The 12,625-nt window shown below is 41.1% G+C and overlaps 1 protein-coding gene across 1 annotated transcript in view; it reads right to left on the minus strand.

Annotated features, from left to right (window-relative positions):
* Positions 1-1,461: 1,461 nt before the first annotated feature.
* map4k5 (mitogen-activated protein kinase kinase kinase kinase 5) overlaps positions 1,462-12,625 on the minus strand; it is a 31,190-nt gene continuing 20,026 nt past the window's right edge. The window contains exons 20-34 of the mRNA XM_022750400.1: positions 12,268-12,353; positions 11,798-11,839; positions 11,431-11,515; positions 11,265-11,344; positions 10,120-10,180; positions 9,537-9,539; positions 9,160-9,274; positions 8,811-8,869; positions 8,432-8,535; positions 7,903-8,080; positions 7,515-7,583; positions 7,313-7,405; positions 6,994-7,064; positions 5,244-5,299; positions 1,462-2,496 (exon numbers count right to left, since the gene is read on the minus strand). Of these exons, the coding sequence (XP_022606121.1) occupies positions 2,409-2,496; positions 5,244-5,299; positions 6,994-7,064; positions 7,313-7,405; positions 7,515-7,583; positions 7,903-8,080; positions 8,432-8,535; positions 8,811-8,869; positions 9,160-9,274; positions 9,537-9,539; positions 10,120-10,180; positions 11,265-11,344; positions 11,431-11,515; positions 11,798-11,839; positions 12,268-12,353 (1,190 nt within the window). The 3' untranslated portion in view covers positions 1,462-2,408. The remainder of the gene's footprint in view (positions 2,497-5,243; positions 5,300-6,993; positions 7,065-7,312; positions 7,406-7,514; positions 7,584-7,902; positions 8,081-8,431; positions 8,536-8,810; positions 8,870-9,159; positions 9,275-9,536; positions 9,540-10,119; positions 10,181-11,264; positions 11,345-11,430; positions 11,516-11,797; positions 11,840-12,267; positions 12,354-12,625) is intronic.

Genomic DNA, 12,625 nt, shown 5'->3' on the forward strand with positions numbered 1-12,625 from the left:
GTTTTTTCTTGTTTTGTACAACCCAATTTATTTATCTAAATAAATAGATTAAATACAGTACAAACACGTGGAGTTCAACAGCAGAGTTCAGAAACCCTAAATTACCTGTGTAGATCATAGTAATATCCATATTTACCGTCTGAATCTTCATGAAATAAGTTGATATTAATGATGATGACACTAGTACTACACAAACATAACTAGAACAGTATATTATAAACATAAAGCACCTTTATAACCACTTTAAAAGCAGCCTCATTCTGAGCACACAGCCACAAGTTCTGATCACATTTCTGATCCTGGTTCAAACATGATACTGACATATATTTACTTAGGCTCAAACATGATAACACATATATATTTTACCTTTCCTCTACTTATTTTTAAAGTCTAAATTAATATATTTTACCGGAGTGTGTTTCGTGTATTTCTGTAATAAGATAAGCAACTGTTAAAATGGTTAAAGCTGATAGAATCAGAGTCTGCGCTTTCTCTAGTTTGTCAGGTCCAAGTGAAGATGTAACTGGAAGAAAATCCCAAATTACATAACTGCTTTGTTAAGGAGCTCCAGTGATTTACGTTGAAAAATCAAAAATAAAAGACACATTGTAAGAAAAATAGAAAACAGATGGCAACACAAAGACAGAAGAGGCAGCAAAAATTAGCTACTAAAAGAAAAAACTTAATAGTTTAACTTTTCGATCACCTGTTTTTATGAATCAGCTGGTGCCTTCATGTCAGCAAAACTAGCTGTAGTCTTATTCTGAAGGTAAAGTCATCTGACTTCCTGTACTATCCGCTGACTCTCTGTTGTCAACTTGACACATTTCTCCCTTTTCCACCACAGTCCCCATAGGAACTACTGACTCCACCTACAGAAAAAAGAGAAGACGACTCCTGAGGGGTTTTTGTAGATTAGTAAATGTTCACACTTGACAGACTGAGTGTCTGAAATGTGTGAAAATTAAAGATGCAGGTAAACCACAGTCAGTAAACGTCAGAGAAAACACCCACACAGGTGCACAAACTCAATCTGTTTAATCCCATTCTTAAAAGACCTAAAGTCTCACACACCTGACACCAGGTTGAGTTGGTGGTTAAATGAGTTTGTTAGTGATTGTGCTGAAGATTTGATCATTTTAGGATTTATTTCTTTACGTTTCCAGTGGCATTCAAAACAACCACATCCCCCAATCCACATCCGTCTGACATCATTCCACATGTGGCAGTAAACTACGGGAAAACTGAACCCTGATGTGTCGCCCTGTCGCACAGAGACCAATTAGTGTAGTCTTGTGAAGTCAGAGCGATGGCAAGACTAAATAGGGAAATAATGGAAATTAATACTCAACTTGTCTCTCCCCTTCCTCCCATTAGAGACGCATCATCAGCGAGGAGTGACGCGGCGCCTCATCAGCTCACAAACACAAAAATAAACCCGAGTCCATTCATGTTCTCTTGTTAACAGCGTTTTTTTTTTATTACAAAAACAGCATACATTAAACATTTTGCGAAGGGAATGCAAAGATGTTAACAAAACCTAGCATTGTCCCTCATTTTGTCATTTTATTTTAAATTAAAAAATGTACAAAAGTGCTTACATGGTGCAAATAATGAGAAGTAAAAGGTCTATAAAAGAAGAGGGTAAAGAAAAAAATGTACATTATATCCAACTTCTAAAAATGCAGCAGAGCAGGAGAGATGCGACTATATTACATAGCTGTAAAAATAACCAAAAGCTGCTCAGGAACTGTTTACTAGGTAGTTAATCCTCACACAGCAGGACTGCTGTCACTGTCTGTAAATCCAACATACCCTATTACTTAACATGAGGTTAATAAATATTGCTTAAATAACCCACATGGCTCATGGGTTCCTGTTTAATTTGATCTATTAGTTTGACTACAAAGTTGTAAAATCTCTTTTCAAGCCTAATAACGTTTGCCACTGGCAGTGATTATGTGTGACATGTTACAGACAATTACACAATAAATCTCCCATTGTTTGCTAATACAATCACAAATTCTTGTGAATCTTAATGGCACTTTTGTCAATAATACCTCTAGATAACGTGTTTGTAACCCAGTCCACAGTACAGAAAAGTGAGAGAAATGCTAGGTAACATTGTTCATTTGAGCTTTTATTATTTCTCATAAGTTTCCTCGTCGCTTGTGATGAGCGGAGCTACAGCGAACGTGTTTGCTGGTGTAAGGCTACTCATGAATCCAGTCTGAAGACGCTCCGCTTTTACTGACCTGTCAATCCCGCAATCAGTAACAAAAGCTCCCAATATCTGTTTGAAACCAGTTTCTCATGACACTGAACCCTAGGCGAAAGTCTGGAGTTTTCTCCCAAAACTGAGGCATCTTATCCACTTTCCTAAGACCTGTCCAGTCTCTGGCAGAAGATCAGTAACTGTTCTCATGACCTGCTAAGATGTAGAGGTTGCTCAGGGCCGTGGGGTTGTCTGTGGGTCGACTCTCCAAAACCACCACCCTGCAAAACAAACACAGGAGACGAGAGACATTACATGAAGGTGGCCATGCTACACCGTGAAGCCAAAGCTGAAGAAACTGGCTGCACCTTGAGAAAACTTCAATGTCAATCTGGCAACTTTAAAACTGAACTCAGCCACAAGGAAAGCTGCTATTTTCAAAGACGTCATTCAAAAGATGTCATATAGATAGCATGCTAATTAAAGGAACACTTTCTGACGGAGCCATGCTAACAGTTTCCCCTCTGACTCCATGCTAAGCTAAGCCAATCTTCTCCTAGGTTTAGCTCCATTTTTAAGAAACAGACAAGAGAGTAGTAAACTCTTAAAGCGTTCTGTCAAAATGATGGATTATTCCTTTAACTCTGATGAGTTTTCAAAACCATTCAATGACTGAATTCTCTTTTCTCCCTCCAGACAGCCACCGGTTTCAGTTCATGGCTGTATAGTTTGCAAATAAAACTTAAGAACATTGACCTTAAAACATTTGCTTTACTTTGCAAAGTGTGAATTCTGTGTATTTTACAGTTACGAGGCTTAAAGACTTTACTGACTGGATAACACAACAAATCTCTCTTCTCCAGGACGAACACCTTGACAAAATGTTAGGAAACAACATTAAGTCGGTCGGTTAACTTCTGCCACCAGCAGAGACGTGTAGCTCATTGTTAGGGTGATTGATAGGAAACTTGCTAATAATTTAACTGCAACGACAACGACAAGACTCGTAGCATCATGTTAACGGTATCAGCCTGCTCAGAGGACAGTGCGGTGACAGAGCCGTGCATGTTAAATGGCACGTTAAGCGTCAGTCAGATGACAGCTCGATCGGGACGGCAGCGGGTGCATCTTCAGATGCCGTTTGTCTCGTGGCTGTGACAGGTGAGCGGGGACGCTACAGTCCATACTGTCTGTTCCATCAGATGAAATTACAGAGGCATGGAGAGACACTCAAACCAGGCTGGCAGTGTCTGGGCAGCGGTGAATAAAACATGGGAGAGGGGGGCTGGGCAGAGAGAGGCCTCGCTCCGGTGCCACAGGCGGGGCGGCTCCATCAGGAGGCATCACCAGCTGAGCGCCGCTGCTGGGAGAGTCTCCTGAACTGAGCATGCTGTGTGAGTGTGTGTGTGTGTGTGTGCATGAGAGAGCTAAATCACCTCCTGCTGTGTCTGCAGTTGAAACCAATCATCACGACATCAGTCTAGAGTTGAAGCGATTAATCGATTAGTCGACTGACTGAAAATTAACTTTCAGCTTCATTTATAATCAATAAATCATCAATTTACTGTTTCTCTCTGTTTTATATCATTGTGCATTGAATATCTTTAGGTTTTCACTTGTTGGATCATTTCACCTCAGGTTCTTGCAAATCATGATGAGCATTTGTTCCACTACTTTTTGACATTTCACAGACTAATTGTTCCCTGCAGCCCAGTGTCAGTCTGTGCAGGAGTGAAGCTGTTGCACTCGCTGCATTAACTGCACAGTTTTAATCATAATATGTAACAACTGTGTCATTATCTCTTTTCCTAGGTGACTTTGTTATAGTGCTGAAATGATTAGTCGAATTGTCGAATGACAGAATCTACAACTATTCTGGAAAATTACTGAAACTAAAACTAACACTCAACATTATCTTGCTCTGGCTTCTCCAGAGTGAAGATCTGCTGCTTTTCTTCATCTTATGATCGTAAACTCATTAAGTTTGGGTTTAAAAAAAAAAAAAAAAAATCTGAAGGCATCACATTGGACTTGAGGTAATTATGATGTCATTTTTCAATATCTGACATCTTATGGACAAATGATTATTGGATTAATCTGAAAAAACAAACAAACTGCATATTACTCAGTAACTGCTCAAGTAATGTAACAAGCAAAGATGCCGAACACTGTCTGGTTCCAGCTCTGAAAATATGATTATTTGCTGCTTTTCACTGTTTTATATAATTTGAACTGGAATATCTTCTGCATTTTGAACTGTGGATAAAATAACCAACGTCAAGACAGATAAGATCGGGCTCTCACAACCTACGAGCATTTTTATAAATCCACAGTGACACTACACAGAGAACTGCTTGAGCAATGACACATTGCAGTTTTGTTGTATTTTATCAATGCTCTGCCTTCATGTCACTGGCACCAGATCTACTGAGGCAACAAGCATCAGACAGAGAGAGAGAGAGAGAGAGAGAGAGAGAGAGAGAGGGTATTCAAGGTTAATGTCACAGGTGCATTCAGGGACAGTCAGTAAGGGTCAGATCCATCAGAGAGGAAGATGCAGGGGCAGAAACAGATTGAGACAATTAACTTCAGCTAAGATGAAAACAGAGTGAGGCGAGAAAAACATGGCCGCAGGTCAGGCGGAGACACCAGCACAGTGAGAGATCTGTCAGAGGCAGCAGGAGGTGAGCATGTTGTTTACTGGTTTCCAGGTAATAGGAAAACACAAACACCTGAGGGAGGACAGCCGTAATCATGAGTGTGTGGTTTTATGGAAATAATGGGGCTGATAAATTATACCATCAGGAATAAACAAGAAAAGTGAGGGGGGTAAAAAGAAATTCAAAATGTAATACAATTTGGTTGTTCTTTTCTTCCTTGGTTTATACTGATCATGAAAATATTTTGTGGATATATTTTTTCATTTAAGTCCTCTTCAGATTTTTGCGGTAGGTGCTCCTCCACTCGTTGCTCTTGATCACTCATGTGCACTGATGCAGCTGCAGATGGAAATAATCTCTGTACCCACCTGTCAGACCCGAGGAGACGGAAGACTCTGCTCGGATCAGAAATCTCCTGGGTCACCTACGGATGAGAAAACATATATCTGTATATCTGAAGTACTGAAGTACATGTGGTGCTGAAAATCAAGAATAGTCAAGTATCATTATACTTGTGCCTAGTATTACAATTTCACAATTCTTTCAACAAATATCCTGAGAGCAGCCTGTAAGGAATCAAATCCTGGAGCTGCTCAAACTGAAAGACAGCTGCATGTGAAATGGCACCAGCACAGTGTCTGCCCAGCATCATTGCTATGCAGTGTGCTACCAGCTAGGTTGTATAAAGGAGTGAGAGTATGTGAGGTGTTAGTGGAGGTGTTCAGTATTTGAAACATTTAATCTGTCTTTTTGACCTTCTAAATCACACATATACAGTATAACTACATTTGATGATTTCGACGTTTAACTGATCATGATTGAAACAAAAAAAAAACAAATATTACTGATACAAACCTACTATGACATCACAAAACATTAACATAGGTTTATCGGTTGTTCAGTGTCAGTCTGTGAATTAAACACTTCTCAGAATCAGAAAGTGTCTGTCCTGTGTTTTATTTTTGGTGCTGGGACGACTGTTTACATTTGGATCACGTATTGTGCCTTTAACAACAAACTCTTCATGTTTTTTGAACAGACTGTAGGTAACTGAGTGCTGTCTCTAGGGACTCTGTGTCACTGTGTACAATCCCGAGGCTTACCTGCTCTAGTCACAAGATGTAGCCTGACACTTTGCAGTGAAAAGACAAGGGCCCCTTCAAAACACACTCCCATGTGTTGACATGACATGAAAACTTGTCGACAGATGCGAGATAGTCGGCCGGTGACACCTGCTAGGTGTAAGTCCTTGGCCTTGGGAGAGATCTGATCTGTTTAAGTCTAAACGAGAACAAGGTCTCGGGTGTTCAGGGGAGCACCCACTGAGGCGAGCACGGATCAATAGACCTGCCCCCTTGAATGCCTTCGCTTTTGAGAGGAATCATAACGAGACAAAGGCTGAATTATTTAGTGCTGCTCCCTGTTGTGTGACGGGTTTCGTTTATGATTGAGCATGAATTTTGCATGGCCACTGACATTTCAAAAATCCATGCTATGGGAGAACTGTCAAGCCGGGCTGGGCGCGGACTCGGCTAACGGACCCGTTTCATCCGAGTGCCGCACGACCACGTCTGACACGGCGAGCTTTCAAAAAGGCGGCCCCTATCGCCATATCACTTTTCATAAAAACAGAATGCTTCACCTCCCCGCGATCTCTTGAACTTTTATTGTGCTGCTGAGCGCGACTCGTGATCAGGTTAACATGGAATCCCTCCGTGAAAGGTGGACAAATTCATTACCTCGGCCTCACACAAAGACACTTTGTCTGACTCCACCTGAGGGCTTATCTCCCGGGATCACCTACAGCATGTAGCCACGCATATAAACGGACGGCACTCAGGGTCTTTGTTGACCAGAGGCAGAGGTGTTTGTTCATGTGTAGAACAAAGACGCTTCAATTCATGGAGGTGACACAAACTGCATTCAGAGTTTCTATTCTGTAGCCACCCATCAAAACTGATAAAAGCACAAAATAATGTTTTATGTGGAGTTGCTCTTTGATCCTCACACCATCATTACCTGAGGAGATCCAAAGTGTGATGTTTGAATGTAACATTTACAACCAGTATTGGAGTACCAGAGATTTCACCCAGGTGTAGCGGTTATGATGTATTTTACCTCATTGGACTTGAAGCTCTTTCCCTGCATGCCGTGTTTCCAGAAAGCCAGGACACTGTCCTGAAGGCACACTGTTACAACGGAGAGGGAAGAGGCCACATGTTAGTGCACACGGAAATCAAACAGCAGCCAATGCAGCATGGCCAGCTTGATTAAGGAGAACAACAAGTATGTGTGAGATGCAATTCAGTTTGATTTTTGCAAAAAACACTTTCAAAAAACAAATATGCATCGTTGCTGGATATATGTTATATACCCCCTTTAAATAAGGGATTTAAGTTCTCACACTGACATAAACCTCATGTGCTCCTGTACTTACCAACAGATCCGATGCAGAAGTCAAAGCTGAGCTCAGATGCCAGCTTCTTGTTGGACTTCAGTCTGCCCTGGAGATTAACAATCTTCAAATTTTCTGGGGAATAAAATAACAAAAGGCTGTTTAGAATAAACAAACTTGTTTCTTCAAAGAATGTTTGTAGAGATTTTACAGGTCGAAACTATTAAAAAGAGAATTCACGTACGGTCCAAACACACCAACACTGTGTCTCTCTCCAGCTGGGTGACATGGATTGCATCCACCTGCTGATTATCTGTGGAAAGGAGAGGTAACAGTAACAATCCTGTTCTCTAACATCCCAGGCAACGTACAGACAGAAAGTCACATCATAATATGTTGCCTGTTTGTTCAAATTGTACAAAAGCCATCAAAGAGGATGATGTATATCGCACAGCATCAAAGACACAACCACAACAAGAGGCTGATGCTTTGTACACTATTGGGGTTTCTGTGAATAGAGGAACTGGTTTCTGAAGAAGCCATCATTCAACCACTTCCTGACACAACAATTTGTTGTATTGGTCCCGTGGTATTCACCTCTACACCACAGTACATTTACATGTTTGACTTACTTGTTCCTATCTCTGTGAACCAGGAGGAGCAGGAGTTCAGGTTGATAGTCTCAAAGCGGACCACCTGGCCCGGCTCTGTGCCCTGGCTGATGGCCACACACACCAGAGGATACTCCTGCTCTGGGACCACCAGCATCTCAAACACTTTCAGCGGGCTGGGAAGAGGGAAGTCAAAATGCTGCAGCAGGAAGAGGGAGTCGACACAGTGGTTACTGTCAGTGTTTTCTGATTATTAATAAAGTTTTGAATTATTTTCGTAGTGTGAAGCTAGAGACATTTTGCTACCGGTGCAGTAGTGTTGTGCTTATAAATATTCCCTGGGAACATAGACAACTTGATTTTAAAAGCAAAGGGGTGATGGATAGTTTATTCAAGTTTCCCTGCACTGCTAGATTTCAAAATAAAATTACAGACATGCTACTTGGAGAAATATTGTAGGATAGTTATTCAGAATAAAAAAATAATTCTACAAGGGAAATTTGTGGGGACAAAGTAATGTTTCAGACAAGAAAGAAAGAAGTGAACTGACCTTGATCAGCATGAACCTCTGCATGGGCTCATACCACTGCAATAGGACAATCCCAGACTGCAGAGCTCCACACAGATACTTGTGGCCTGTGTACGGGTTTCTCACTGTGAAACAGAGAGGAAAAGAGCGTCAACAAGTGCAGCTAGCCTGAGCTGTGTCCATCCTCTATAACAGTTTATATCAGGAGACTGGAGAAACTCAGTCATGAAAAATCTGAAAAATTCTGTTTATTCAACATTTCAAATTAAGTGCATAATATGAGTCATAACGGTTGACGGAACAAAAATGGAGGATGTGACTATAAGGAGATGTTTCTTGTTTAATATGATGAAAGGGAGAGGAAATAAAACTAAGTGGTTGGGAGGGGAGGGTCACTCACCAATGCAGCACTTGTGACAGCCCTTTGTGTCAGGGATCTTAGTCGTCAAGGCAAACCTCCTTAAAAAGAGAAAACAGTCATGTCAGTCTTGACCACAGTCTAAAAGAGCCAATGACGTCTAAAATTTGGGAAGTTGGCCAGTGGTTCTCCTTTTTCTCTACCGCTGCAGTCGTTTGTCATGATGGCAGAACAAAAAAGACTGCACAGCATGAGTGTAACAACATGCTTCAAGTTAGAAAAGCAGAGTTATCACCTTATCACAGAAGTGACAGGACTGTTGCTGAAGAGTGTGGTTAAGAGAATGTTATATGTGAGACAAGATTCAGAGGAAAATATGCGATGATCTCACCTGGGTAAAATTTTGTCTGGGAAGCGATGAGTCTGGAACTGAGCAGCCAGGCCGGGCTTCTTCAGCTGCTCAAACAGCCCGATGAGATTGTGGGAATACAGCTGGAAGGTTTTCCCTAAAGCAAAATACAGTATATTCAATCATGAGCGAGTAGCATATCAGTAATCGAAGCCAAGAGTTAAAATGTACTCATCGTAAATATGACAGACAAGGACTGAGTTAACGTTTTCTTCACATTATGAACATCATTTTCTCAACACATCCTGTATCCCATGAAGCAGCTTTCCCATGTAGAAAGGTTAGATGTGAACAGAAGAAAAAAAAAAAAGGAAAAAAAAAAAAAGAAGTGTGGTGATGATGATGTGAAGCATGATTACCTTCTGATGAAGCCAGTTAGTAGAATATCAAATCAAGCCAGGCGAGAGGAGGATGGACAGTGTCCAAGGGAAGAGGAGAAGAGAACAGGGGTTTAGTATACCAAGGGGCAAACTGCTGAAGGTAAAACCGAAAGTGGACCTCGCACTTTGTAATCGCATCCTCTCAACTGTTAAACTGAGAAAAGGTTTCTGTTCTTACGACAGCCAACTGAAGACAGTTTGGTTTCCAATGATAGATGATCTGAGTTTTCTCACAACAAACAGCATTTCTGTTCTATTGTATGAAACAAACTACACCTGCTTTTGCAGCTGTTATACACTGCAAACTAAAAAAGATCAATATAAAAGTGGTTCCTCTGCAGAGGAACAGGCTGTAAAGTCAGATGCGTCACTCATGAGTCACTGTGCTACACGGTTCTTATAGAGGCTTTCTGATGGCAAATAAAAGAAACTGTTATTTTAGGGCTGCAGATATGGAAGGACTGTGTTGCCTTCAGGGGCAGTCAGATAACACAGGACAAAGAAGCAGCAGGTTATGACAGTGGCCAGTGAAGCAGGACGCTGTGATAAGTCCATCACTTACCAGATAAAGACATCAGGTTGTTGTTGATAACGTACAGCCACGTACACTTCCTTGGGAAGAGCTAAACAGGGAGTTAAACAAAGATGGCACAATCACTATATAGCTGCACTTTAGTTCTCAATGGAGGGAGTAAAAGGGGCTGAAAGAACATGAATTTGTCAATTAAATCTCTGCTGAACCCCTCCCCTGAATTGTCCAATAATAGCTTAGCAACCGTAACCAGGCACAGCAGGTCTGACAAGCCTTAGATTTCTGCACATGATGCAAAGGAGCTCTAATAAGAGTGATTACCTGTATCCAAAGAGTCTGGAGGGTTGTATATTTGTTTTCAAACATTTCTAAAACCAAAAATGGGATAAAACTCTCACTGTGTGTAAGCCAGTCCTGGATGCTATCAGAGTTTAGGGTAATGCTCGCAGCTCTCACCCGCTCTTTACTGCATCTTGGGAAGTTTACACTCCAGCAACATTACCCGACACTGGGTTATGTCTGCTAAACATCCTGGTTAGTCCTCATCCTAAAAGTCTTTTCTCTTGTTAACGTTAAAGGTGAAACATAGTGTTTGAAAATACAAACAAATATAGAAGCTAAGCAGCCAACAAGGTTATGTTACAACGAAATCAGAGTCTGATCTTACCCTTCACACTCCTTGTCACATTTATACTACTGGCACTACAAGAAAAATGCTGTTTCTTTATTTAGTTACATGTAATTTCCATGGATCATTAACTGGTGATCCAGTTAATTTTTAGTCTGGGACACGGAGCTCTAGTCTCAGGCTTTTGGCAATATAATGCGCGTAACCAGATTACTGTATTAAAACGACTCGGACGGAAACATTAAGGTCAGCCGGAGACAGTTTTTCCATCCAACTCATGGAGCCAAAGTTAACTTAATTAGAAGCCTAGTTACGGCTGACGGTTCAACCGGCAAATTTGTTGGTTGTTGGCTAGAGTTGAGAAGTCTGCTGCTTTTGTCGACCTCCGTCTGAAATCAACTACAGATTACTTCCAATAATTTCTAAAAGTTTTGAGTCGAAAATCTGCCACTTTTACAGTTATAAACCACATACGTGTTGTGCCTGAATGGAAAGCTTGGTGGGGCAAGGGTTAGCTAACAATATATGTTTATATATCTGCTGTTACCTGCTCCATTGTGGCTTCATGCAGCTCATTAAGATTCAGCGTATAGATGCCATCCTCTGTCCCAAAGATTAGGTACTGATCTAGAAGAGAAAAAAGATGTATTGGCTTTGATAGAACATGTTGATTCTGCCTGTTTGTTGATGGTGTTTGTTGCATGAGACTGTACCTTTGGTGTCTGGATGAATCCATGATGTGGCACAGTTTATCTTCAGTGGACAGCCGTCAAACACTTTAGAGAAACAGGCTCCCATCTGCAACAAAAAGCAACACAGCTCAAAACCGGCAGGCTCTGGATCAGTGAAGCGCTAAAATGTCAGCCAGGGTTTAATGAGCTGGAGCTGGAGCTGGAGCTGGAGCTGAAGCTGGAGCTGGAGCAGATCAGAGGCAACCGCAAAGCAGAAAGCTCTGTGGACCCCAAATATCTACAGAATGTACAGCAGCATTTCTGACAAGAATTTAATAACAGTGCTCATGAAACCAGGCCAGCAGGGAGGAGTGAAGACTGTGAGGTACAATGCAGATTATTCACTCACCAGTACTTTCGGAGTGGGTGGCAGGCCGTTGATAGCTGGTTTCTAAGGAGGAGAAGAGGGAACAAAAAAAACCATGAGATAATGAAGTTTCACAACACAGAGAGACAACAACAATTACTTTAAATATAGCTGCCTAATTTAGCTTCAGCCTGAACAATGATGCAAACAACAAACAATACGGACAGTTTTTTCTATGTGTTCTGTCAAAGTCAATTAAACACGAGTGGATGCCAGATTCCCCTCTTTAATTATCAGTGTTTGGATCTTACAAAAGAAAACCATCATATTTGAGGTTTCTGTGAAACATCAGCCAGCTAGTTGGACACACTCCACATATAAAATATAGGTTCCAAGATCATAGATGACTTTTTCATCCTAAAACCCAATGAAAACAAAAATGAGAAGTGTGGTGGTCTTGACTTAAACCCATACTGTAATGTAATGTATTTGTGCAATATCTTTAAACTCACAGGGAATTCCTTTTTCTCTCTCCAGTGCTGCTGGTTGGGTGGCGGCTTGGGACTGCCTCCATTCACACTGCCATCCGAATCATTGTCTGTCACAAGAGAGCGGGCAGATGGAAAATTACATCTGTAGCACAGCTGTTAATCATACTGTCAGACACACGGGATCTATATCCAAAGATCAGACACATTTGCATCAGGCCGTCTTACCTTTACATTTAGATTTATTGAGAGCTTGTAAAAATAAATAAAAAAATAAATAAGTGCACATTTAGAGACATGCTGGATTTAAGAGGACAGACACCAATGGAAGCCATATGAACAGCTCACTGCACAGAACTGTAGGTAAATTCCAGTTAGACAA

The sequence above is a fragment of the Seriola dumerili genome, unplaced genomic scaffold (assembly GCF_002260705.1).
Source record: "Seriola dumerili isolate Sdu_G_001 unplaced genomic scaffold, Sdu_1.0 BDQW01000149.1, whole genome shotgun sequence".
NCBI classification, from domain to species: Eukaryota; Metazoa; Chordata; class Actinopteri; order Carangiformes; family Carangidae; genus Seriola; species Seriola dumerili.